The 25,688-nt window shown below is 44.0% G+C and overlaps 3 protein-coding genes across 11 annotated transcripts in view; 2 read left to right on the forward strand and 1 right to left on the reverse strand.

The window, feature by feature from the left end:
* asb4 (ankyrin repeat and SOCS box containing 4) lies at nt 1-3,401 on the forward strand. 2 transcript variants are annotated; one of them, XM_037264655.1, is made up of 6 exons: nt 1-439; nt 604-903; nt 965-1,207; nt 1,260-1,507; nt 1,567-1,680; nt 1,751-3,401. In XM_037264655.1, the coding sequence occupies exons 1-6, from the start codon at nt 139-141 to the stop codon at nt 2,033-2,035; spliced, it is 1,491 nt and encodes a 496-aa protein (XP_037120550.1). In that variant the 5' UTR covers nt 1-138; the 3' UTR covers nt 2,036-3,401. The 2 variants fall into 2 exon arrangements, with proteins under 2 accessions (XP_037120550.1, XP_037120551.1); XM_037264656.1 differs by having other exon boundaries at nt 1,726-1,891.
* On the reverse strand, nt 2,819-9,685 carry pdk4 (pyruvate dehydrogenase kinase, isozyme 4). 2 transcript variants are annotated; one of them, XM_037264662.1, is made up of 12 exons: nt 9,552-9,685; nt 7,809-8,012; nt 7,355-7,496; nt 5,915-5,986; nt 5,419-5,603; nt 5,181-5,270; nt 4,853-4,930; nt 4,650-4,726; nt 4,461-4,559; nt 4,280-4,393; nt 4,034-4,147; nt 2,819-3,743 (listed from the first exon to the last, which is right to left on the reverse strand). In XM_037264662.1, the coding sequence occupies exons 2-12, from the start codon at nt 7,924-7,926 to the stop codon at nt 3,597-3,599; spliced, it is 1,236 nt and encodes a 411-aa protein (XP_037120557.1). In that variant the 5' UTR covers nt 7,927-8,012; nt 9,552-9,685; the 3' UTR covers nt 2,819-3,596. The 2 variants fall into 2 exon arrangements, 1 of the variants encoding a protein (XP_037120557.1); XR_005099492.1 differs by lacking the exons at nt 2,819-3,743; nt 4,034-4,147; nt 4,280-4,393; nt 4,461-4,559; nt 9,552-9,685 and having other exon boundaries at nt 4,663-4,726; nt 5,400-5,603; nt 7,809-8,172.
* Nucleotides 8,795-25,688, forward strand: part of LOC119130734 (cytoplasmic dynein 1 intermediate chain 1) — a 22,422-nt gene continuing 5,528 nt past the window's right edge. The window contains exons 1-14 of one of the 7 annotated variants that reach the window (XM_037264643.1): nt 8,795-8,910; nt 8,989-9,073; nt 9,379-9,513; nt 9,591-9,705; nt 10,045-10,132; nt 10,318-10,323; nt 10,819-10,860; nt 11,627-11,686; nt 11,821-11,936; nt 20,194-20,286; nt 20,996-20,998; nt 21,450-21,621; nt 21,707-21,806; nt 21,872-21,997. In XM_037264643.1, coding sequence (XP_037120538.1) covers nt 9,394-9,513; nt 9,591-9,705; nt 10,045-10,132; nt 10,318-10,323; nt 10,819-10,860; nt 11,627-11,686; nt 11,821-11,936; nt 20,194-20,286; nt 20,996-20,998; nt 21,450-21,621; nt 21,707-21,806; nt 21,872-21,997 — 1,041 coding nt within the window. In that variant the 5' untranslated portion in view covers nt 8,795-8,910; nt 8,989-9,073; nt 9,379-9,393. Of the gene's footprint in view, nt 8,911-8,984; nt 9,074-9,361; nt 9,514-9,590; nt 9,706-10,044; nt 10,133-10,317; nt 10,324-10,818; nt 10,861-11,626; nt 11,687-11,820; nt 11,937-20,193; nt 20,287-20,995; nt 20,999-21,449; nt 21,622-21,706; nt 21,807-21,871; nt 21,998-25,688 lie in introns of all 7 variants that reach the window. The other 6 variants (XM_037264642.1, XM_037264641.1, XM_037264644.1 and 3 more) reach the window with 6 other exon arrangements.

Below are 25,688 nucleotides of genomic sequence, written 5' to 3' on the forward strand. Positions count from 1 at the left end.
GTGCAGCACAATGTCAAACTGGTCTATTTATAATTCCCTCTACTGACATTTTCCTCCTGTCACTAGTTGCTCTCGATCTTTTTCGTTATTTAGTCATGCAGCCCCAAATCAAGACTTTGAAGGCTTTTCAATGTGGGTATGCATGAATCTTTCATTCTCATTTACGCTTTCTTTTACAATCTACTCTACGCTGTGTGGAGAGCATTTCTGCCAGCTGGTGTTGCTAATGTAGGGCAAGGGCCCTCTTGTCAAGAGGTCTTTATGGAAAACTTAAGCCCGACACAACAAGCTGTCAAGCAGCTGAAGCAACGGTACCTGGAGGCCTTGCAGACTAACAATGCCGAGGAGGTCCTCTCGATCCTGCGCGTTAAGAAACTCGACATTGACACTGTTTTGGAGGTGGACGACCCCAGCATGGTCCTGGCCTCATACAAACAAGGTAAGAGAAAGATGCAAGCTAGGCAAAGAATAGGAAGGATAGTGTGGAATTAAAGCTTTGTAGCTTATTTACTAGATGGTGATAAGGCTCCAAGAATCAAGACTACCAGAAACATGAGATAACAGCACATGCTTTTCTCACATTGGTAGCTTGATTTGTGACAGGGTATTGGCTGCCAGGCTACAAACTGGAGAAGTCCTGGGCAATGGGTCTTCATGTGTGCGTGATGTACAACGCTGTAGAAACCGCACTGGTGCTCCTTCAGGAAGGTGCGGCCGTCAACCACATGCCCAACGGGAAGACGCCGTTGCATGTGGCCTGCGAGCTGTCCAATGCCGATTGCGTGGGTCTGCTTCTAGCCCACGGCGCAAAGGTCAACAGCGTGTCCCTAAGCGGACACGCGCCGCTGCACTACTGTATCACCAAAGAGTCGGTGGACTGCGCCAAGTTGCTCATCCTCAAAGGTAAGCAACATTTTCAAGCTCTTGTCGGGAGGAGAACAAACATCTTGTTTTTCTCACGGAGGTGCGAAGGTGAGCCTACACAGTCACAACAATGAGGAGGACACACCATTACACACTGCAGCCAGATTTGGGGTTCCAGAACTGGTTGCACTCTATTTGTCCCATGGAACCCCTGTGGACTTAGTCAACTCTTTCCAAGAGACCGCCCTGATGACTGCCGCATTTTGGGCTTTTGACAATAAAGAGCAAACCTACAGCCAAGAACACCATCTCGTCTGTAGGATGCTGTTGGACCACAAAGCAGGTTAGGCTCGAGTGTCCTTCTATGGGGATTTGTCTCACGACTACTTTTGCAGATGTCAATCTTCAAGAGGAGGACAATAAAACAGCTCTTCACAAGGCTTCCTGGAACTGCGATCACATCCTGATGCATATGTTGCTGGAAGCCGGAGCGGATACACGAGCCATGGACATCAACGGCTGTTCTCCCATTCAGTATCTTCTGAAAGTTACTGATGTAAGACACACGGCCTTGCATGAAGACTGTTATCAGCTGCTGCTGAACCACAATGCGGCCAGGATCTACCCACCCCAGTTTCACAAGGTATGGAGACACAGAGAAGAGAAGGTGGAGCACATTTTTGGCTGTCCCGTCCTGTGCAGGTGTTGCAGTCCTGCCACGACTACCCTAAAGTTGTAGAGATCATGGTCAACTCATATGAACACTTAAAGCCTACAAGAAAGTGGAGAAGTGCCATTCCAGATGACTGCTACAAGGTAAAACTCTCAAATGAAAGTTTTTAACCCCTCGTGGCTTTTAAGTTTCTGTTTGTCCCGTCTATCACAGCGACATGAAGAGTTCTACGACTCCTTGTTCGTGGTTTGCACTAACAGCCCTCGCAGCTTGCTGCACTTGACCAGATGTGCCGTCAGAGGCAGTATGGAAGAATCCTGTCAAAGAGGAGTAACCCAGCTCCCTTTACCGTCAAGCATTAAGAACTATTTATTGCTGACACCACAGGGGGATACTATATTGATCTGTGCGCATAAACAGATGACAAAGAATTACGCTTTGAACAAGTATGACATTTTTGTATTATCCTTTTCTTCCCTTCATTTTTTTTGTGGTTAATGGTGAACAACAACTTTTGAAATGCAAACACATCCGAAATGTATTTTTACAGTACACACACACACACTTTAAAGTCACTTGGTTTTGCTAGAAAATATATGAGGTTGCTCACTATGAGACTGGAATAAAGTGTTGTTGCATGGCAGACTTGTGCCAAAATCCTGGCCTGTTGGTTATAAAGATACGTTGCAAATTGACTACAAAAATGAACTACAGTACCATCACATGGCGAGACAAGTTTCCTACGAATGACACATTTTGTTTGAAATCCTACCAAATCCTTGTGAAAAGACTCATTGGTACAACTGATAGGATGTTTTAGAGTTATTAAAGCAAAATCTAAGATCACTACATCCTGCATAACATTTAACAAGATACATTCATTAGTTATTAATTAGTATAAAGGCCATTTGTCGTTGAAAAGCACGTGTTGCTACAGTGGGAAAGTGCGCATGCAAAAACAATACAATCCTTCTCTTTCAGCTGCAACTGTTCTAACAAGTCACTTCATATATATTACAGTACTAATTTCAAAAGAGCGCGTCTCGGTCTTCTGTATGGAAATTACTAATAACAGTGTATTCAAGCTTAATGCTTTTTGTATTCAGTGGTAAAAACATCTTTACGTGTCGGGACTCCTTTACCCAAAATGACATTACACTACTCAAATATGGCGCAAGTTTACAGTACATTCAAAGATGTTTGAAATGTCATTTCAGTAGTATTATGTAATATACTGTGTGTGGGGGTTGAGTCGATTCAGAGCTTTTTTTTTTTTTTTTTGCTGTTCACATTCAGATGACCTCTTCAAAAGGAGGTCATTGTAGAACAGTTGGAAGATCAGGTGACATGAAGCATAGCGTATAAGCTATATTGAGATATAGTATTTTTTTTTTTTAAAAGTGTTAAATGTTTTGTAATTAAAAAATGTTTGCTTTTGTATAAAACCAACAATTTCAGCTTACATACAATACTGTATATTGAAGATGCTAAATGTAAAAAGCAAGGTTGCTGGTCCCTGTATGCATTAGCACAGGTTTTGGTGCCGGTGAAACTGTCACTATATATATTGTCACTATAAAACATGTGTACATTATCATGTAAATAATTATGATGTGGTCAACTAAAATAGTTACTAAGGTAGAGAAAAGTGACTGGCTTTTACAAATATCCCCTTTGACACATTAGTATTGCTGGTAAAAATTCCACAGAGTCAAAATTGCGACAAAGTCACCTGATGCAAGTTTCAAATTTAAACACGTTTCTAATTAAGACCTAAGACCATACAAAGTTCGCAAATATTGTAGATTTAGGTGGGAAATGTTTTTTTTCAATAAAAAATAAAATTTGAAAATCTAACACAGCATATTTATGGGCTAATTGTGTTATTTCTAAATAAAATGAAAAGTAGCAAATGTAAGCTGGAACTAAAACGAGATTGCAACGTCATAGTCTCATGATAAATAATAAAATTCATTCATAATCTGATCGGAACTGGCCAAATTGTTATCGCTCCCATTCCTGCGAGTCTATTTTTGTCTCCACTACCTCCTTGTTTCCGTCATGAATGAGTCCTGTCGGTCCTGCCCAGTTTCTTTGGCTCCCTGCTGGGCATGCACCAGTCGTCGGCCTCCGTGCTGGTCTGGTAGTGGCGCAGGGCTGACTTGTTGAACACGGGGAGCCTCTCCACCGACTCTGAGGACAGGGCCTGTGAAACGGTGCCAACACAACAAGTTGGGTATTATTGTCTGAAGATGTGTGAAGACTAATAAAAACGTGTTTTACACGACAGTGACTCATGCTGCCGTGTCATTAACGTAATATAATGCCTCACCTTTGACACAATTTCCTACTGCCATCTTATGGGAGCACTTAGTGTAGCTTACAAAAGGGCACATCTGTTATCAACTGTGAAGGGTCTCGTGTTACATCATCAAGGCTGTGTACGTGATCAAGCGATGGCTATTTTAGATAGATGATCGCTTGAGCTCTTGTCACCTTTAAGTAGATGACAGCTGCAGTTCCGTAGCCCTCCATAGAATAGAGCTGCAGGTCTCCTTGGAAATACTTGGCATAGAGACGAGAGATGGGCAGGCCGTAGCCAAAACCTGCCTTTGGGTTGAAGGTAGCAATGTCAGCATTAGAGTAGCTCACCAATTCAAACTTTTAAATACTAAAGTTGTCATATCTCACCAAGTGCACTTTGTTAAGCTAATTCACAAGCAGTGTGCACTTAAGTCTCACCAGGGGGGCGTTACGAGAATTGTCTACATGTACAGGGCTGGGAGCTGTGGAGTACATGTAGCTGAAGAGTCGCTCGATCTTCCTCAGTGGGACTCCGCCTCCTCTGTCGGACATCTAAAAATAAAGTAAAGGAATGAAAATGGTCTGTGAAGAAAGTTAACTGCCGCACGAGCTCACTTACCTTGATAGTCAGGTCTTCGGTGCCCAGAGAGACGCGCACTTTGATGGCAGGTAACGACGGGCTCGTCTCGTGGGTTTCGACTGTTGCTCGCATTGCGTTCTGAGAAGAGCGAACAATAAAGAGGCAGTTCAGTAGATGCCGGGGTGAAAAACATGCAAAGGTTTGCCTTGGTTTGGTTGCTTACTATACCTTGAAAAGCTCAAATAGCATATGGTAAAGATGCGATGGCACATAAACAATGTGGAGGGGCTGGTCTGGGCTTTTGGCTGCGCAGCGTTCATGATTTGAGAAAATAAAGAAGGAATGTTTGCAAATGGGCAAATATTCATCAAATGCAGCAAAACGAGTGTACGTGCAATAATGTACGGCACAAATGGCTCTTTAAGACTTACAGTTCACTTGGGTGACTTCCATATCTGGTGAGGTCAGGTAATACTGCTCACACAGCATCTTTGAGGTTTCATAGGCATCTTAATTGATACAAGCAAAGATTAGAACAGGACAATGTATGGAGAATGACAATTACAGTGTATTATGTCCTCAGCGAACCGGTTAACCCAACACAGCCATAAATTTAATGATAGCATGTTTTGACACTCCACCCTTTACACCGACTATAAAAAAAGATTAAATTCAGTCAATAATCTGTCCAGCGAATAGATGGCACATTCAGTGTGCGTATGTGTTTGTTAAACAGAAGTGAGGACCATCATTCATTACCTTTTACAACCTCCACAACGTCACAGGTGGGATCAATGCTGCCGATATGCTTGGGGTGAGCCGGGTTCACGCTGCCGTCGAAGATTAATGCTACAGAACAAAGTGCGGAAACATGTGAAATTCTTCACCTCATCTCTAATCATACAGTGCAGAGCTTTAATGCTATGAAACAAACCAACACTTGAATATAACATACATTAAGTGTGAGGATGAACTCACTGATAAGTGCTATACTGACTGTGCTGGTTCATGAGCATGCGTGTGGAGATGCGGCTCATGTAGAAGCGGTCCAGAAAGTACTGCACGTTCTGGTTGGTTACGGGGTCCACGCCGAAGGCCTCCTTGAACTCCACCACACCCTGAGCCATTGTGGGCACCACGTTGTTGTGCCGATTGCGGATTTTAATCAGATTTTGAGTGAAGCTGAGGAAAAACACATGACCGATGGGCAGTACAGGATAAGTATGAGAGCTACACTGTGAAAAAAAGACATCTTAAATAAATATTCAGTGTAAATACTGCAGATGCAGATTGTATTTATCAAAGTACTCATTAAGTCAATAGGCGTAAGTCAATAGTGATTTGTGAGTCAATGAAGATGCAAAATTTTATTTCCGGCCACAATTTTACAGCAAATAAAACAAAATAACTACTATACTTGTGGCATTAGTTCAACAGAAACACACTGTGTGCATGCATGTGCATGTTTTGTTTCGAGTAAATCAATCCCTTACTCTGTCAGGATGTTCTTATCATCTGGATCTTTCTCTAAAAACTCGACGAGCTCCAACAAACTCTGTGAATACCTATGGGAAGCAAAAATAAACAACACTGACGATGGATTGGGATTGTTAAGGGGTTCAAACATGTCAAAATAAAGAAAACACAGTTTTATAGGCTAAGCACTTGATCCATAAAGTTGTACATGCAGGCCAGTGAATGAAGACGCCTGTATATAACGCAGCTTGCAGAGTCACACACTCGAGCGAGCGCTTAGAAGGTAGGTGAAAGGTGAACAATGCAATAATATTTCTCTCGGGCTGAGCATCAAATGACCCCACTTTATTTCCTGTCATGGAAACATCTGGTGGCTTAAAAAAAAACACACATTCTCATACAATGAATGAAAAATGGGTTAGGCTTACCAACACGTGACTGCACAAGTGTGCTGCACAAAGCGAAAGCCATTGCGCAAGCAGGCCCGTGGGCCAAATACACAGACATACATACTAGCCATGCCAGGAAGCGACAGGGGGAAGGGGACTGACTGAACTTTTGACGTTGAAAATACCTCACGTGACACATAATCATGCCAAAATAACTGCCAGACGACAGCAAAGTCTGAGGATTGCTCTCAAATGTGTTCTTGTTACTCCGGGCTATTTATTAGAATACCAGACACAAAGCACTGAACTTTATTATGCTCAACTAAGTTGTTGCTATACAACAATGCAATTAAAGGCACCCGTGATTGGACTGAACGTTGGCACTTATGTAATAGCACGTATGTAAAAATGGTGTCATTAATAAATGTCACACTTTTATCACTCCATTCGACTACATTCATTCTTAATGACACGTAAGCCTGACTATGTCAGTGAAAGAAGGAGGCTTGTTTTGTCACGCTCTGTTTATACCTCGTGTCTGTAAACAATCACCTGTTGGTTTCAGGAAAACTGGGGAGGAGCCCATGTACAAATTGATTCTGAGTCACAAGCTAAAATAAGAAAATGGAATCATGAGGGTGGCCGAACATCATTTTTGTGGTTGTTGTTATGGTCATTGTCAACAAAACACGTTTGTGATGGAAATAAATATGAGGTGACAATGCCGTCTCTTTTCACATGAAGTGGCGAAAGGATATGGGAAACGTGTCCATATTATCTAATTTGACACACATCACGAGACCTGCATCACAAGTGGCGTGCAATGGCAATTGGATTAGTTAGGACTGTTTTATAATGCTTTAAGTGGTTCTATGAATACATTACAATCTTGAGCACTGAAATTAAAGTGTAGGAAGAAAACATATTGACTGGCTTGAACTTCTTCCAGTTTACTTTGCAACATATACTGCATCGCGACCATTTTGAATTGCGCTTTTGACCTTGGGGAATTTGGGACTTCTGAGAGTCTGGTTGGATTAAAAAGAGACATTATGTGGTGTATCCTACCAACTGGTGAGGAGCTTTAGGGAAGGAGTGCCGAGGAGCTTGTCTGGGAGGAAATCAATTTCTTTCATGATGTTGGCCAGTCGAACAGGGAGCTCCTGCCTCAGAAATACAAAGGAGGTCTTCTCGCACGCGTCGGCAGAGCCTGCAAGTCACAAGGGTGGCACAACACAACTTAGCAAACAAACTTTGACCCAATTCTGTCAAATAATGATGAAGCTGCCTTTCTAAAGGAAAATACATGGAAGAATTTTGCAACTTCTATCGTTTATCATGCAATAGGACGGGCTAAGTTTGTCCAAGAGCTAATTATTTCTTTCATAGATTGTAGTAACAATTTTCATGTTTAATACTCTGAATTATCATAACATAATATCCTTTTCATTGCCATTTGTAATTTTGACTTTAGCACAGCTGCCCTTGAGATGTCGCAAGACTCTCTGAAACATCAACTTACCGAAGTCAATGAATTGCTTCATTGACAAAGGCGACGGTGAGAACTTGGAAAACCTCTCCACTTGCTTCGGTATTCCGGCCGCTGAGCTGTTTTTCAACAAAAACTGAGCCAACTTCATTGTCGCTGTTCTTGCACTTTAAAGAGCCCAGTTGTCATGAACTCTCCTTCCCTTCAACACACTCCAGTTTGCCGCTTTTTTTCCCCCTAGCAAAAACACAATACAAAACGGCGCTTGATTAACATTGCATATCAGGTAGTTAAGTTATAACCGTTATGAGAGTTTTTTATCCGTTTCTCTCCCGCGGGGTGTCCGCCTCGCATGTTTGGACCCTCCCAAACTGATGCGTCTCGACTTCTGCCACTGTTTTTGGGCGGAGACGACGACGAGATTGACATTAAACCGCGCCAATGGCCGCCATGTTAGCCGGCACAGGGAGGGGCGGAGGGTGCTTGAGAGAGAAACTAGAGCCCACAGCTTCCCCCCACTGGTAGACTGTATCTACTGCATACATACACTCGTTATCTTTTTATAAATATAAACCACTAGATTATAATCCAGTCTGCAGTATATCCTACTTGTGGCCGAATTCTAGTTAGCGTTAGTGTCTCTCCCAGAGGCCGAATTACTTGCAGTCAGTTCAACAAATCAATGCGCGCCTCTACATTATTCCCGTGTTGTACTTTGCATATTGAAACATAAACAGATGCTCTGTGAAACGACTGAATCGTAAAATGCCCAATACCGGCACGGCCGGAGAGTAGAAGCCAAGGCGCAGTCAAATACGAAGTCAGAATGCACATATTTAAAATCCCTAGAGAAAATACCTCTTGGAAAAAAGTAGCACTTGAAGATCTCCTTGCATTCTTCAACTGTCCAGAAGATGGCGGTGTAGCCAACACCAATATTATTATTTTTTTAAATCACTTAGTTCTCCAAACATCCAGAAGATGGCAGTGTAGCAAAAGCTAAGACAATATGTCAGTTCCTCTCTGTGGAGGTGGGCTTTCCTCATCCTCTTTCTCAGCATCATCCTTTTCCTCCGCTTCTGGACCTGCACCTGCCTCATCTCATGTCATCTCCCTGTGTCAGCCGCTGCAATCTGTAAGCCTCGCCAAACGCTTTGCAAGACCTGCTTGGTGGCTTTTGAAACACCCTGTGCTTTTAATGTCATTTAGATAGATAAAGGATGTGGTGAACCCTCCCGGCATTGCAGTGAGACAGCATCTTTTCCCGTGACACATCACTATCAACACGAGCGGACAAGGTATGAAGGGAGCGTTTTGACTAACGGGTTTGCAATTGGACTATTTAATTTCTAAATAGAGATTTAAGTGACTTGTGTCGGAGCTGCTAGCTGTGGATTTACTACCGCAGAAATAAACATCTGCCTTCTGCTGGCATTGCGTGGTAAATTGCTATGGAAGTTATTTTATTCTAGGTAGCATTTGAATGCATGATCAGGAGTGAAATTGTAAGCAGGTTCTTTATGCAAATGTGATCCAACGCGCTAATTATGCTTATTCATCTGGATTATCCACATTATGAATCAAAGTGTCATGTCTCCAAAAGCCCAAGCAGAAGACCATGTCAGACAAAAGTGACCTAAAAGCAGAGCTGGAGCGCAAGAAGCAGCGCCTCGCCCAGATCAGGGAGGAGAAAAAGAGAAAAGAAGAGGAGAGGAAGAAGAAAGAGGCAACCCAAAAAGTAAGTAAACCGCACGCACCGCATTGAAGTCAACACACCTGCATGTCTGAATCTATTTTGGGGATTCTTCTGTGCAGGCAGAGATCCAACAGAAGACGGAGGCGACCTCAGAGGACTCGGACTTGGACCGCAAGCGCCGGGAGACCGAGGCCTTGCTGCAGAGTATCGGCATTTCACCCGAGCCTCCTTTAGGTCAATACACCTCCTGGATAGACAGTATTTTATGTGTTTGAACTATATTACATGTGACTCATAAGGCTATACTTAGAAGTGTATCATCTTCCTCAGCTCATTTCAAATTGATTAGTTGGACTCCCAAGCGTGTCTTTCACTTCCAGTCAGCTTTCAGGAATGCTCTTCTCTTGTGGTTTAATTGTGTAACAGCTCCTCATTATTGGGAAGCCATTTTAGGAGCTGAGCTGCACTAATTTAACATCCATTTTAAAATGAGCAAATGGATGTCCTATTGTTTTGCATTATTATATGTTTCCATGTCATGCAAAACTTGTATTTATTTTTTTTTTTTTCTAGTGCCAAATACTTTATCCCCGTCCAAATCAATGGGCACGCCCAGTGAAACCGAGAGCCAGGATTCAGCTGATAGCGGGGCAGCAGGCAGGTATGACTGGCACAATTTATAAAACAGGATGCCACAATGTCATTTCTTCATTTCATTATTTCCATTGAAATGCATCATGCATATCAATAGTGAGCTATCTAAGTTTTTGGGGGAATCAAGAATCATTCTGCCCATTTTATTTTGACATGTATTCTCTCTGTGTTGTTTTGTTAATTGCAACACAGATTTAGGTAAGAATGAGTGTACGTGTGGTGAGCTTGTGGCGTTTTGCATGTGACCTACGTGATTGTGTCCGTAAATTGATGACCACTAAACACATGCCATCGCCTCAACAGCAGCATTGCAGTTTTATTGTCACAGAGTCGCAGGTCTGACGACTCCAGCCAAAATAAACAAATTCAAATGAATTCAATTCACAAAATAAAGAAATTGTCCTGCAGCACATTTTGGTTGCAGCTAACTGTTGAGGTCAATATGTGAGTGACACCTCGAGTCGTCAAAACTATTCAGTGTCACACCGGGGTGGAATTGGGGTCAAATGTCATGAAGATTCCAGCACTGACAAATTGTTCGGCTTTTCATACGTCAATCTGACTACTGTACCTTCAGTGGCCCGTATGAAAGACGCGTCCCACAAGCCCACCCTGGACAAAAGTGTGTCATTTTTGAGCATTTCCATTTGTGGCTGTGTGTGTGTGTGTGTTTGTGTGCGTTTCACCTTATAGGTCAGGTTTCTCAAAAAGCAAGTCGGAGGTACAAAGCTTAAGGTAAGCAAATCTCCTGACGAGCATAGGAAGCCCGAGAGGCACCTATTGTATTGCCTTTGTGATTTATCGGATCAAAACCCAGCGCTGACGGTTCCCCTTTCATTCCTTTGCACTTTGCTGGTGATTTTGTTTTTTTTCCTCAAGGCTAGCTGTCTCCGTCAATTTGTAAAGATCAACATGGCTTGAGCGTTATCACGAATTGACAATGGGTGTCTTTGGGGTTAGTGTAAAAAACCGTCATTGTGGCAGGTTAATGAAACGGCAGCAGCTGGAGGTCTGATGGGTGCACTCAGTGGCCCTGAAAGGTATCATCAAAAAACGGCAAGTCTGATTGGAAGTGTTGCCTTTCTCAAATTGCAGATTTCAGCGCCAGCTTGCCACCACACACTTAACTTTTTATTTGCCCTCCGTATGAAAGATAATCTGCAGCTATTACACATGATCGACATACATGGCAGGTGCATTAGCATGTATGTCAAACATGCTCATCGGAAATGTCCATTTTGTATGTGCTGGATGTCATGATGAATGTTAACACATGTATGATGCAGTGGGTATACAAAAAAAAAAAAAAAGGCTTCACACTTCTGTTCAATCGCCAGGTTTTTGTGACAGCAAGAAGTCGCAGGTTATTCTTTTGGGGAATTTTTTTTTCTCACTGGCTTTATTTCTATATCACAAAAACCTGACATTTGGACACTGAGGTGGAGGCTTTTTGTGTATGATGACATATATGCTCTTTTACCCCCTCTATTGGTGATGTCAGGACCCTGCAGTGGGACACAGACCCCTCTGTGCTGCAGCTGCAAGCAGATTCTGAGCTTGGGTATGCCATCTGAAAACAACAACACAAAATATGACACTAGAATAAAAGCATATTTACATTTTTTCCGGAGGAAAACAAAGTTGTTTCGAGTTTTTTTCTTCATTTTAAAACAAGTGCCTATTTTTGTTTACTAGGCGGAGGATGCAGAAGCTGGGCGCCTCGAAGATCACGCAAGTTGATTTCCAGCCCAAAGAGTTGGTCTTGTACAGCAAGGAGACGCAAACGCCGCACACTGCCCATGTATCCGAAGGTGAACAAAATTCCCTGACACACTTCCACAAGTCTTACGTTCACACACATTTTTGGGGAAGAGCAATTTAGATATTGACAGGGTTTAGCGGGGGCACCAAAAGTTTCATGTTGCGCTAAACTGTCAACTTTGGGTGGTTGAATTTGATCCTGCTTTGGTTAGCCAAGTTCACAGCCTGCAAAAGCTGGAGTGACTTAAAGATCTCACAAAAACAGAAAGGAGGGCAGAAAGACCATGTCTGCCTGTCAATTGTTGTGTCTTCAAACATAGCACATAATACTTCTGACTCCTGGTCATAAGTAGAACCAGAATGATGGATGGAAAACGGAGCCAAAAATGATTCCGGGTGGATTTTGCCGCTCTTGGGTGTGTGTATGTGTGTTGCAGGCAAACTAAGAGCTCGCTACATTTCTCTCACTGTGTTTACATTTCCATTGAGGCATGAGAAGTTTGGTGTGTGCGTGCATGTCAAGACGTGCGCGCTGTTTTGCACTACGGAGTCTAAACAACCTCCATATGGTCAACACACCAAGGTTTGATGTCGCACAAAAATGTGAAATTCTACACAATATATTGTTCACATATTATTGAGTGCCGCCGCCGCCGCTGCATGTGATCTATTCCTAGATCTGTCAAGGAAGTAGGAGGGGCAAAGGCGGGGATGCTGATGAGGACGGACGTGCGTGTGCATGTGTGTGTGTGTGCGCTCGGCGGTTGCTGGTAGAAGGGGGCACTGGAATCCACCACCAGACCATCTATTATAATGACAGGAAGCAGGAAGTACAACCCCTGCAGTCACATGGCTGCCAGCTGTCTTAGCAACTCCAAGGAGGAAGATAGAGATGATATGGAGTGTGTGTGTGTGTGCGTACGTGTGGATTGAAGAGAACATCTGGGAGCCAGAACTGGACCGTATAGGTCTACAGGGTTCTGACCCTGGCCTTAGGAGACCTTTCTTTGCAGAGGACTACAAAGCAAGTGCGTGTGGGGGGGAAGAGCAAAAAATAAAACGGATGTTGCCACCTGTCTGTGTTTCTGGCTGGCTGGTTATGTTTGTTTACTCGGGATTTTGTTGATTGCGATCCTGACTTGTGTTGCCTCGGTCGCTATTGTGTCCCAATTGCGGTGACTGGTGTCAACTTCTGACCTCTGTCTGTAAAACAGGCCTGAGTGTGATCCCGATTAAATGTTATTAGGGCCAAAATCCCCCTGATCTTAATGATATTAAAGAAAGACTTCAAAATTGACATTGTGTATCTTAATCACTTTAGGTCGTGATGGAGATTCTCATGGCTTCGTCTCCTTGTGAACTTTTGACCTCTTGTCAAGTTTGTGTCTGGGCCTCCTTAGTTGATCCCGAGTGTCCATTGTGTCGGTCAATAGGATTAGTCCCAGTCACGGTTAGTTGCACTTATTTACTGTTTTCTTAATGCATTTGAATGGGCACGCTTGTCGTATGGGACGGCCGCTCGCCTTGGGACATAACAGAAAAATGAAGCGGCGTGTGATAGTAACCTAATATAGCGAGGTCAAACAAAGTGTGAGTGAATGGCGGTCTGTCCGTATACCGGAAGTGTTTTTTGAAATGCTTTGTTTTCCATCCTAAGCACAAATTGTGTTTGTCGCTGCTTGCCAAATGTTGTGATTCATCTATTTGGGGATTTTTGTGGCAGGGTCATACCTTTCTATTTATCCTGAAGCTGGATAAGGACACCAACTGGAATGGCACATTGTGTTCAGACAATAAACTGAATCTGGATACCTGGAAAAAGAATAGAAGTCGTTTTACTCACAGTATTACATGAATATAAAGTGAGAAAGACTATCGATATTTGTGCTAGTATTTTTTTATATAAGCGCTTGTCTGCTTTACAGATTCCCAGAATAAAATGGCACTATTGTTACAGCAGGTAGTTGGCACTTTGTCAATCTCCCGCCTCAAGTGCAGAAAATAAAGAACACCTCCTTAAAAAGGTGTGCAAGGTCACTTGCCATTCCTGTGTGCACCTGCCACATTTCAAGCAGTGATTCGAGTCTGGATACTATTAAATGACTATTAGTTTGGGAATGAAGCTGAAGTTGTACTTCAGTAGCATATCTGTAATTCAAACCAAACATCTGGAATGATGAATGCATTTTGACACATGCGTGAAAATCAAGAGTTTGATTAAAGCACAATGCGGCCAACTTTTTCAATATAACAAAGACTTGTTTCTCCCCTCCAAACGTCTTGGGAGCAGCCAGGCCCCACTGGGCCGTGACGGCAGTTAATGCCACGGCTTCAAATCAAGCGATCCCAGTCTGCAGATAACTATCTTATACTTTGGATGTTGGCAGGAGATGGAAAGGTCAAGGAAATTGAAAGCCCTTATGCATGCGCTTGTGCGTGGGTGCAGTGTGAGCGTGGCCCTGGTAAATCGGTTCTGCTCAGTGGTGCCTTAAAAGACCTGTAATGGGCCACAATGGTGGCCTTGAAAATAAGAAAAAAAGTGAGAGCGAGCGAGAGAGAGAGAGAAAAAAAACAACATTGGCCAGCATAGAAAATGACAATAGTCTCGCTTCTATGTAGAATAAAACGGCGAGTCGCACTTTCTGAAAAGCTAACGTACGCAACTTTAAGTCACTGAGGACCACCGGACTTTGAAAACACTGGCGGAAATCCCGAGTTATGATTCCATCAGTAATTGTTTGCAGTGAACCGCATACAGGCCATCAGCAAAACAGCTCCCTGTGTGTTCTAATGCGATATTGTAAGTTTGGAAAAACCCTCTTTGGGTTAAAAGTTCACAGGGTCTGCAGACTTTTTTTTTTTTTTATCTGTCTGTACGAGTCCCTCTTATCGTGTTTTCTGGACCATTACTTTTCACGGTCTGTACAACTGCAGTCTATCGGTAATTCACTCCTTAAGTTTATTGACAACAAGACGAGGAGTCCTTTGAAAGAAGGCCACGGTCACATTGAACACAACGCCTATTACGAAATAGAATTTCATCGATGAAAAGTCAAATGCAAGAGTAAACACGGCAACGGCCACCCACGTCATGAGCGCAACTGTAATGGATCGGTCCAACAATCTAAATGGCAAACGTATGAAGTGATCCTAAACACCGGCAGCACATTAAGCACTGTTTTCCTTTCTTGTTTTTTACCCGGCAAACATGGTTCAAAGCAATTTACAGGTGGCGTCGGTGTATAAGGTTTAAGAGCCGCTATATATACTGTTACGATATATAACATATCACCGAGGTAGTTGAGCATTGGATTTTTTTTTTTTTGGTGCACGTTCCTTATCCATCACAATCATTTTAACAAGTTGCGATTTTGAGGGATTACTGTTTCCAAAGCAATATAAACAAGCCAGTGTGTCGGAGGAACCCGGGGTCATCGCTCGCTACGTGTTCTCTGTCAGCACCCCGCTTGACTCAATTTACATTTTCATTCTTTTTTCCAATCCGAACTATGTTTTGATTTTCAAAGCAAAAGTTGCGCCGCTGGCTTGCAAATAAACAGATCCTCTCGGAGGCACGACACCCCATTGACAATGTTCCATTACTGTTGTTGCCAAAGTCGTCGTTCGCATGAAAAAAAAAATGATCATGAACATGATCAGTAGGGCGGGTTTAACTTGTGCCAATGAGTCCCAAGGTTGCTGCGTTGGAATCAAAGTGAATGCAACGCACGGCGGCCCCATCAATATAAAACAGACATGTGGGCTTTGTGGCCACTTTTCAAGGTTCTGCAAAGAGGAGTGTGCGGTTTCATGACTTTTGTATGCTTAGGTAGTTACTGTATATGTTTCAGTATCTGGGTGTATGCAGCCCACATATGGAAGTAGTTCTCTCTAACATTGTTGTTGTTCCAGCCAGGCGGCTACAACAGGCCGCATGCATGTATGTGCGTGCGTGTGTGTACTTGTGTTTTCTGAAGGCAAAATTCACATGGAGGGTAACCACAGTGAGGAAGCCGAACAAAATGTACTCTGTTGTTTGACTACAAAGTCGCTGGACTGAAAGCATATGTAGAGAACGTCACTTTAGGTTGAAGGATTGCTCGAGAGTTCCCAATGGTCGAAACAAGAATTGATAGAGTGGAGTTTGACTTTTCCACGTGCCTTACTACCTATGTGTGTAAAACAACAGTGGGCCTAGAACGTGTGCCTGGGTGGTCCCACCTTGTACTACAAGTGCACGTCAACGCCCAAGAGGCTTTCTCATTTGGGAGGGTTGGAAGTTCACCGCCACGGCCAGCCTGCTGCCTACGGCCAGTTTGGTGTTTACGAAACCTTTGTTTGACCGCTTAGTGGCTTTATTTTTACGCTTTACACTTAGGAAATGATGCTTAAGTCAGTGAATTAATGAAAAAAAAAAAAATAGTAACAGCTTGACTGCCAACATTGGCACTAAGACAATCTGTCTGTGGTTCCTCGGGAAAAACATTAGAAATGTAATACGCACTGAAATGAACTGTTCTAGTTGCACAGGATCCAGGACTTAATTTCCAAATCATCATCATGGTTTATGGCCTGCGACTTGAGCGCGAAGAAATGTGATGACTGTGCGGCTTCACTGTGTGGATTGACTTCAACGTAACATCCCAAAACTCTCCAGTAGGGGGCACTCTTGGCATATAAAGCATGCTCAAATGTGCTCTTAGTTGCAAGTGTCAAAGGTTTTTACCAATAGGATTAAGTTGAACTACTTATTTAGCATTTATAAGATCGTTTTAGTCTCAATAATTAAAATATATGAATACAATTGAGCATTGATGCAGAATGTGACACGGACTGGACAAGTCTCAAGCTTGCAAAGTTGTCACTCGGCCTTTTCCCCCCTTTTAGCGGCCACACACCTATCATTGGAAACGATATGAAATACGACCGACATGCAAGTGCACATGGCCAATCACTTTCAAGACACGCTAAGATGCAAGTAGCTATATTTCTCAGCGACGCCCGCCTGGCATAGAGTCGATGCCACGGCGGTGATTTTACGTAAGGCATTTTCTGTCGCTCCCTCCCTCTCTGGTTCTCTCCCGATTTGACAGTTTGGAAAGTTTGAAGTCATGGGTTTTAATCAGGGCCTTGCGGCTGGGCTCAGAGCACGCCGTGGTGTGGTATGATGGCTCAGTTTAAAGATGTGGGTCTGGGCCCACGCCAAGCCTGGGTGCCACCGCTTTGGAGAGAGAGAGAGAGAGAGAGAGAGAGCATGGTGAGACACAGTGGGGCAGAGAGAGAAAGAGGAAAAAGATAGGAGAGGGAATCAGTGGGCTCCCGCCGCACACACACATGCAGCGTCATCCGCAGACCACCAAAGGGCTGAATCGACTGCTTTAATGGAATCCGGTTATGTGCGGGCATGCAGCGGAGAGACGCGCAAACGTGCACACTGTACACACACGCGCTCGCCATTGTTCTGATCAGTGTGAAGAAATGCGGTGGCGAGATGGATTAACTAAATCATCGTGTGGCTTTTGGCCTCGGCAGGTTTGCATCAGGCCCTGCTGCTGGTGTGTGTATCTGGGGACAACTTTGGATGCGATTCTGGCAAGACTGACTTGCTGCGCCGCGCGAAGCTAATGCTGGTCTCTATTAAACATATGGAAGTCATTGAGAACGAATGTGGGTGATTAAGTGATTTGCAAACTAGTCAATATATTTTGGATTGAGTGTCTCGATACAGACGTGCATTTTCCTATATTCATTAAATTCATGTGACATTTGTAGAGTTGGTAGTTGCATTACAAGGATTCGATTGCATTGGACGGACGGGATCAAAATAAGACGATCATCCTATTGCATGGGCTGACAAGGAACATATGCTTGGAGGATGGCGTGCATGTGTGTGTGTCTCTTCAACAATAAGACTTGTTCTCAATGACGTTATTGCGCCTGTGCGTGTGTCGTGCCACGGCCACATTAGAGAAGCCTTTCAAGTCGCCGTGGCTGCCTCCTACTCCTCGGCGTAGTGCTTGTGTTGTGGTCTGTTGAGCAGCCAAGCTCGCAGGACCCCTGCGAACTGTTTATGTGTGCATGCCTTGATGATCTTCTATCCCCAAATCCCCCCAAAATCCATCCGTCCTCTTCCCTTCCCCGACGCACAGTAACTATCGTTTTGTCAAGATGATGAGAGAAACGAGAGCAGACTTTTTGAAGGTGAGCGATATAGTGAGTCTCCAGAATGTATAAATGTGGTTCCCTTGACTTCAGAACCTGCAGAACCTATTTCTCAACGTCACCGCTCCCACATCAGCACACATGAATGTCTGTTTCCATCCAAAAGAAACAGCGCTGATATTTTTGGTGCAGGGTTGTGACAGAGGGACTTGATGTATGGCAAATGGCAAGAGCATCAACAATCCCTTCATGGGAGAACTGGACTGTCAAGCCGTGAGTGAGCTAAGCCGTCGGCCATGAATCACGCCGCCTTGCACCAGAGGCCCGTGGTCCTGAGCTCTGACAGTTTGATCGCCCCTCAATGTGGTCTTGCTCTCGTTCTCCTCTCGCTCCTCCCATCTTCCTCACCGCACATTCCAAACCACTGGTCTGGACATGACAGGATCAAGAAAATAGGACAGACATAAGAGGAGAAGAAGAAGGACTTTGCTTACATTATTTTCCGCATTTGGAGCTCCGTTTCCCTGAACTTGTGAAGATTAGTCACTGACCAATGCAAACTAGGACATTGGCACTGGAGACCACATTTATACAATATTAGTCATCCACTGAGCGCGCACAGAGTGGAAATGATATCTCAAGTACGTCTCTTTTGACAAAAAATGTGCAATTCCCAAATTAAAACGATCTCTATTTACAAAAGGCTTTGTTAGCTTTATTAGTCCTCCCGCTTTTCCCTCCACAGTTAAAGTAACTAATAGTAATAATAGTTATCATGTTATTTAAGAGTTTTTCTTTGTCTTCATTATGGTGTGTTTTCACTTCTTTATAGATTGCATGCCATTTTTTTTTCCTTTCTTTCCTAAACGCACACTTGTTGAAAAACAAAAAAGGGAGTTAAGTGTTTGGGTCTGGAACAGATGAATCCAATTGCATTTACATTCATTTCAATGGGAAACATGATTCTGGATTTATGAACGTGTCACATTACAAACAGGCTCACGGAACCAATTAAGTTGGTAACTTCAGGTTCCACTGTAAATCAAAGCATGTGTTCTGTGGTGGATTTCGACACCAAAATGTGCAATGATTCACTTCTTCGTGCGCGACAACAATGAAGAATGAGATTTGTTGCCTTGAGGAGCAGTGCCAGAGAGGTCATTATCAGCTTAGGCATGTCCAAGTGCTAAACGCAACGGTTCATCTGCAGCAGGAGCGAGTGGTTAACATTGCCCCGGGGCCGCACTCCAGCTGAGTAAAACACACCCTGACATTGTGTGTGTGTGTGTGTGTGTGTGTAGATGGAAGGAGCATCTCACATCTGAGAGTGTGATGGAGTCACTTCCTTCCACTGGACTAAGCGCCTGTTGTCAGTTTGACCCGGCGCCAGTTAACCCCGCACCACCCCTGGCACTGTGTTGGCAGACCGCAGGTGTCTGGCCGCAGTGTCAGAGCGATCTTTGGACCCGACTCTCAGCATCTGTTTCAGAAGGAGGCCGCGAGAGAAAAGAGGAGGGGAAGTTGGCAAGGGTTACCAATACACAGCCTGGAGGGGGTTTCGGGGGGGGGGTCGGTAGCTGACAAGCAGGTGTCTGTGTTGACAGTAACCTTTCACGCTTGAACTCCCACCTCCTCCCAAACACACACTGAAGGAATAGTCAAGTGTAATTGCTGAGCCTGATTGGGGGGAATGTAAAGGGAATCCCCGCTTACACATACATACCATTGCTAGGGGTCAAAGGTGACAGGAAGACGGGAAGAGGGACTCCGCACAACTCTTTCTATTTCCTGCCGTGTGTCAAATGTGCTCATATGAACACTTTGGAAACAAACACAGTTTTGTTTGATGCATACGGATAACCATATATGCGTGTGTGCTTTCCCCAAAAAAAAGAAAGAAAAGAAAAAAAACTGACTCATGCACATCTGCATGATCGCAAATGACCCGTTTGGACTTCATTTTTCCCAAAGTCAGGTGTACTTGTACGTGTCTGGCAATGATTATTTCGGTAAGAAGGGGTTGACAAGGAGGTGCGCAGTGGGAGGTCAGAGAAAATTGGAACAGCTGTTGATTAACACAAGTGCTCTCTCTTTCTCTCTCTCTCTCTCTTTTGTTTTGCTTTTTTTTTTTTAACTCTCTCTCAGGAGAAGAGGAAGAGGAGGATGAAGAGCTGATGGAAACGAAACCAGGCCCCGGGTCGGAGCCGCGGGATGAAGACGACAAGGAAAATAAAGAAGGTACAAAGTTGTTGATACGAGCCTTAACGTTTCCACGCCTTGCCATTTATCATTTCTTTTACCGATACGATATTTCAAAATGATATTTTGATGCGGGACCAATGGCTTGACTGTTGGCCTATCCTATGACAAGCCAGTTATGCACTCTCCGCTCTCTTGATTTCCGTCACCAAACACGGCCTCCTTGTGCGGCGCTATCAGCGGGTGTATCAGCGTGCGACTGCCGACTAGGTTACGCACGGGGTTAAGACTTATCAGCTCTGCGGCATGTGGAGGTCAGCGATGATTAAAAACCTTCCACGTGACCCCTGGACCCTACTTCAAAGCATAGAACAACAGAGCGTGTTACCAGACGGGAAGAGACGACGTTTGCGCGCAAACACAACGCTGATGAGAGATGGCCATATTCAAGCGTAATGATCGGCGTGCCGCGTGTGACTCAAGCGAACACGTGCGGCCGTGAACGCACAGTCATCCATCTCGTCGTCTCCATGGCGGCCTGTTTAGAAGGTCCGCTCTTTGATGTGTTCCACTCAGTTTGGTATTTTCTGACAAGTCGTGATGGAGGGGGATCAAAGTCAAGAGGCAGGGGAAAGGTCCGCATTGGTGCGTCTACGCACGCCAGCCCGCAAAATGGCATGTGGGCGCTCGGGGACAGTGACTTCAATAAGCCCACCCCATGCTGCGGAACCATTTTGTTCAAAGGGAGGCTGTATTGTTTGTGTCTTGTTTTCGAAATTCTTCACTGTAGAATTTTATGGAACATTCATTAGAACCTGTTTGTAATTTATTAGGTCCTGCATGTTGCTCTGGTTCGGGTAGAGACTGGGTGACTTAATTTGTTCGGAGAACACAATGTCGTTGATGTCGACAGTGCCGCATATTGTGTTCTTCACTCGTCATATTGTCCTGAGTTTAATCGAGCCAAGGCACATATTTTACAAAAAAAAGCGGCATTGGTACAACACCAAACAAAAATATGGTGAGTTCTGCTGCAATTCATTTTATTCTGCCGGTCATTATAAAACGCAGGCATCGAGAAAGTAACAAGATTCATTATTTGGAGTCGATAAATAATTTTGGTGTGGCACATCACAGTTGTTGGGAACCATCAGTCTTTATACTGTTAAAAGTAATGAAAGTGAAATTGTTCCTACCGGCAGGGTCGTTCCCTGTGCTGCGGGAGCTGACGGAGGAGGAGAGGCAACAAATAATGCACTCGTCCGACTTCCAGAATTTTTTCGACTGCAGCATCCGGGTGATGGAGAGAGCTCTGGCGGAAAGCGGCGACATCTTTTTTGACTACGGTGGTCGCGCCCTAGAAGACAAGGAAGGGTGACTTAGTTTTTATCCATGCATGTTGATTTTCTTGTCCGAAAGGGATTTTTATCTCATTGACTGTCATGTCGGAAACTTCTAGAGATCTGGCTGGAGGCTCCAGTTTGTGCTTCACCAGACTTTTCTACGATGACCATTGGTCCAAACATCGCGTTGTCACCTGTCTCGACTGGTCCCTTCAGGTGAGCCCCTCGGCCTAGTTGAAACTAAAACACGGTATTCATCTCTGGAGATGTGTCCATCTTAGTATCCCGAGTTGCTTGTTGCCTCCTACAACAACAACGAAGACGCCCCCCACGACCCGGACGGTGTTGCCCTGGTATGGAACATCAAATTCAAAAAAGCCACGCCAGAGTACATCTTCCACTGTCAGGTAACTGTCAAGTCTGCTGTAGCCTATAATAGAGCTTGAACCAGAAGCTATGAATACATACAGACAAACTCCTGTGGAGGAAACCTTTCCTTCTGGTGGGAAAGAAAATCTTTGACAGGTATGATGCTAATAGCGGGTGACACTTGAGAAAACGGGAGACGCTATAGGTTGATGAGTGTGTGTGTGTGTTGGGGGTGGTGGTCTTCACATCTCCCAGGAGACAGACGAAAGCTTCCAGAAATTTCTCGGTAGTAAAATGATGTGGCCTACCACTTCCTAATCCGACGCCACCGCATATGTGTGAGTGTTGGCCCACCCACACTGCTCCTCTGTTTCCCAATTACGACGCTTGCCGCGTCGATATGGAAATCATCTGCGAAAGCGTCAGTGTCGCGGGCATTGATCTCATTGCTTGAAAAATGTTGCAAAATGCACGTACCATTTTTTTTCCTTTTTTTTTTTCTCCCCCCCTGCGGACTGCTCGCTGCGTGCAAGTGTTTCACAATGAAGTTACCCAGTCGACTCCCACCCGTCATTAAGCATTTCATTGTTTCACTGCCCTGTAATTTATATTGCTTTGTGGTTTTATGGATGGACTGCAGGCCTGCGTTTTGTTACATTGGGATTTATATACAAATATGTTTTGGATTTCGGAAGGCGGTATACTTTGCGAGTCCATTTCGTTTTGACGGACGTTTTGCGCCCGAGCAACTGATCCGTGCATGAAATACGACGTACAAATACATAAGTTGAGCTGCATGATAATAATGAACATGGTGCTTCAAAGCCTCGATGTTCTCCTCTGCATCTATTTGCACTCCGCATCGCCTCTGTAACTAAAAGGAAGCATCCCCCAATCAAGCAAACCTAATGTTTACTGTATGCACTGGCGTACGCACGCCTTCGTCTGGCAGGCCCTCTCTGTTGCTCTTGGCAAGCCCGGAGAGAAGCTTTAGTAGCATTGCAGCCATTTTTTGTTTACCCAGCCTTGCCCACAAAAGGATTTCTCATCTGGTGCATGGATAGGTAGACGGTTGGACTCTATAAATGGCTTGATACAAAAGAAAGACAGAGCTGAGTCGTTGGGGTTTGTGGTGGTTGAGGTCTGGTGCAGTAGGGGGGCTTTATTGTTTTAGGTTTACAGATGGTTTATCGTTTCAAATGAGGTTTTGGTGAGGCTGCTCATCTAAATTTCCTGCACAGGCAGTGGATGGACAGAGAAATCCAAAAAGCCTGATTGGGTTTGTGCTAAAACTGTTGCTTGGTTTTGGCAAAATTTAGTACACATCTCTTAATGCTCCTAAAGTCCTGATCTTATTTAGTGCTGTATTTTAGCGGGTGCTATTTTAGATGGATTTGAATTTTTTTTTTTAGATTTCTCATGCTCAAGTGTGCTACACATTGTTGAGGCCGCCACTTGCTGACTGTTGAATCCATCCCAGTTCGGGTCAATTTGAACACGACTCAATCTTCAGCAACTTGACACCAGAATGTAAAGTGAGCAACGTCACTCCACATTAAAGGGTCCGTTTGACGCAAAAGCAGTGGTGAACCTACACCCCGAAACCGCATTGCTCCCTTTTACAACCCCCACTGCTACCGTCCCATCGAACTCGGTCATTTTTTTTTTTTAAAATGCCTTTGTGACGACTCACACCTCCAAGCATCTTTTACCATAATATTTCAATATTCTTAAGGCATTGAATTAAATTGAACTGTGAAATGAATTAGAATTTCTCTTGGAGTATGTGCCCTTTTTTTGGACAATGGGCCAATTGTGCTTGAGTCCTCTGAATTCTGCCCTTCCTATAAAAATGACACTCAGAAGTACCATTATAAATGGTACTACGTGGCAAAAAAAAAAAAAGAATGACGTGAAATCGAGGCCTTTTTCAGCTTGTATTCTCCGCCTGGTGAAATGGAGACTGTGGTTGCTATTTTCTTTTTCCTTGGCAAAAACCGCAGAGTGACAAAATCTGTGGGGTGTCATAAACTAGCAAAGTCAGGGGAGGTGGTGGGATTCAGAAGACGTATCCATCTGGTCCCGATAAGGCCGAGTGGAAACCAGATGAGTGTGGTAAGAAGGGAGGTGTGGATCTATCTACTGTCTGCACCCCACCCCGAGGATAGGAGGCAACAAAAGAGGGAGCAGCTTCTTTTTCTGTTATACTTTCACTAGGTGCCATCTTTGATCATAGTCTGCCAGAAGACTTCCCGTTTCTATAATAAGAGCTGCCAGAAGCACAGAGCCGATATTATGCGGGACTTACGCAAGTCGCCAAGTGAGAATTTGTTTCCTTACAATTCCCGCATTTCCTACGATTGAATACACGGGGGCATGACTTTTGCTGCTATCCTGCAACCTGTCACCATCCCTTCACCCTTCACATCTGGTTAAGAGGGGGGGGGGGGGGGGGGGGGGTGCATGCGAGATGAGAATCACCACATGGCATTTAAAAAAAAAAATGTCAGGCCTGATTTGGCTATGTAATCACACGTGAGAGCTGTTAAGGTGTTATTTAGACAGATGTGTTGCTGAAGCGTCCAGATGTATGAACAGAAATGGACGGAGGAGTTGAAGGTGAACCATTTGCTTATTTTAAAACAACACACTGTCAAAAATACGAGGGGATCCCAATCCATGCAAGTATTCAAACAAAGATCTAACCTTAAGTCATTCATCATTTCTTGCACGACAATGGCGGGATTATAAATCCACTCCAAAGTGTCATCCGACATTGAAATCACAAACGGCTAATTATGTGGGACCAGAGGATTTATTCCACCTGCCATAAATGATGATTATTATTATTATTATTATCTGTTAGAGTGAAATCTCAATAGCTCTTGAATTACTACCCCTCTGATAAAAATGATATATTAGTTAGTGGGCTACTGATGCATGAGATGAATCAGTGGTCCCTTTTAGCCTTTGAAAGGGGTCACGGTGCTTAAACAAAGACAATGATTGTTGCGGCCGTGAGTTTGTCTCAATGGGGATGTCTCGATTTGATGGTGGAGTCACTGCAGACATCAAACAACAACCGCGGCTTATCACAGATTGGGGAAATGTAAATGTTAAACACAGTATATAAGCAATACTTGGATTGCGCCCGATACGTCAAGCCGCCGCAGTAGCCGTAACATTTCTATTTCAATAATAGATTGCGACTGGTTACACTCCGGTTGAGCCATCAATACAGCCATATCCCTCTTTATTGAACTGTATAAATAAACTTTTGGGAGAGGGCCTCCTCGCCGGCTTAGGAGCAACTTTATTTTCACCGCAGAAGTTGAGTTTATTTTGAGTCTTGACATCTGAAGCGACTCCCGCGCCATTCCTCTGGAAGCCGGGACGCTTCAGAAGAAACCATAAAAAGAGAGAAAGAGTGTTTGCTTTCCTTCTGGTGTCTTTTCCAGTCCCCTTTACAAAATGTACTCGGGGGTTTGGAGTGGGCTGGTTTGCACATGGCTCAGTGGTCGGGATGGACAGTGGGGAAGGCGGGATGGATCATTCTTTTTATGGTTTGAAAATAGAAAATGTGATCAACACAATGCTAATAGATTCATTTTTTGTTTTTTTCGACTGACGGGAAGCGAAACAATGTTCTGCAATGTTTTCTTCCTACCGAGTCCTAAGAATAGATACTACAGTGGCTAGGGGTCAGGGAGTGCTAAAGGGGAAAAGCAG

This window comes from Syngnathus acus, chromosome 11 (genome assembly GCF_901709675.1).
Source record: "Syngnathus acus chromosome 11, fSynAcu1.2, whole genome shotgun sequence".
In the NCBI taxonomy this organism is placed as follows: Eukaryota; Metazoa; Chordata; class Actinopteri; order Syngnathiformes; family Syngnathidae; genus Syngnathus; species Syngnathus acus.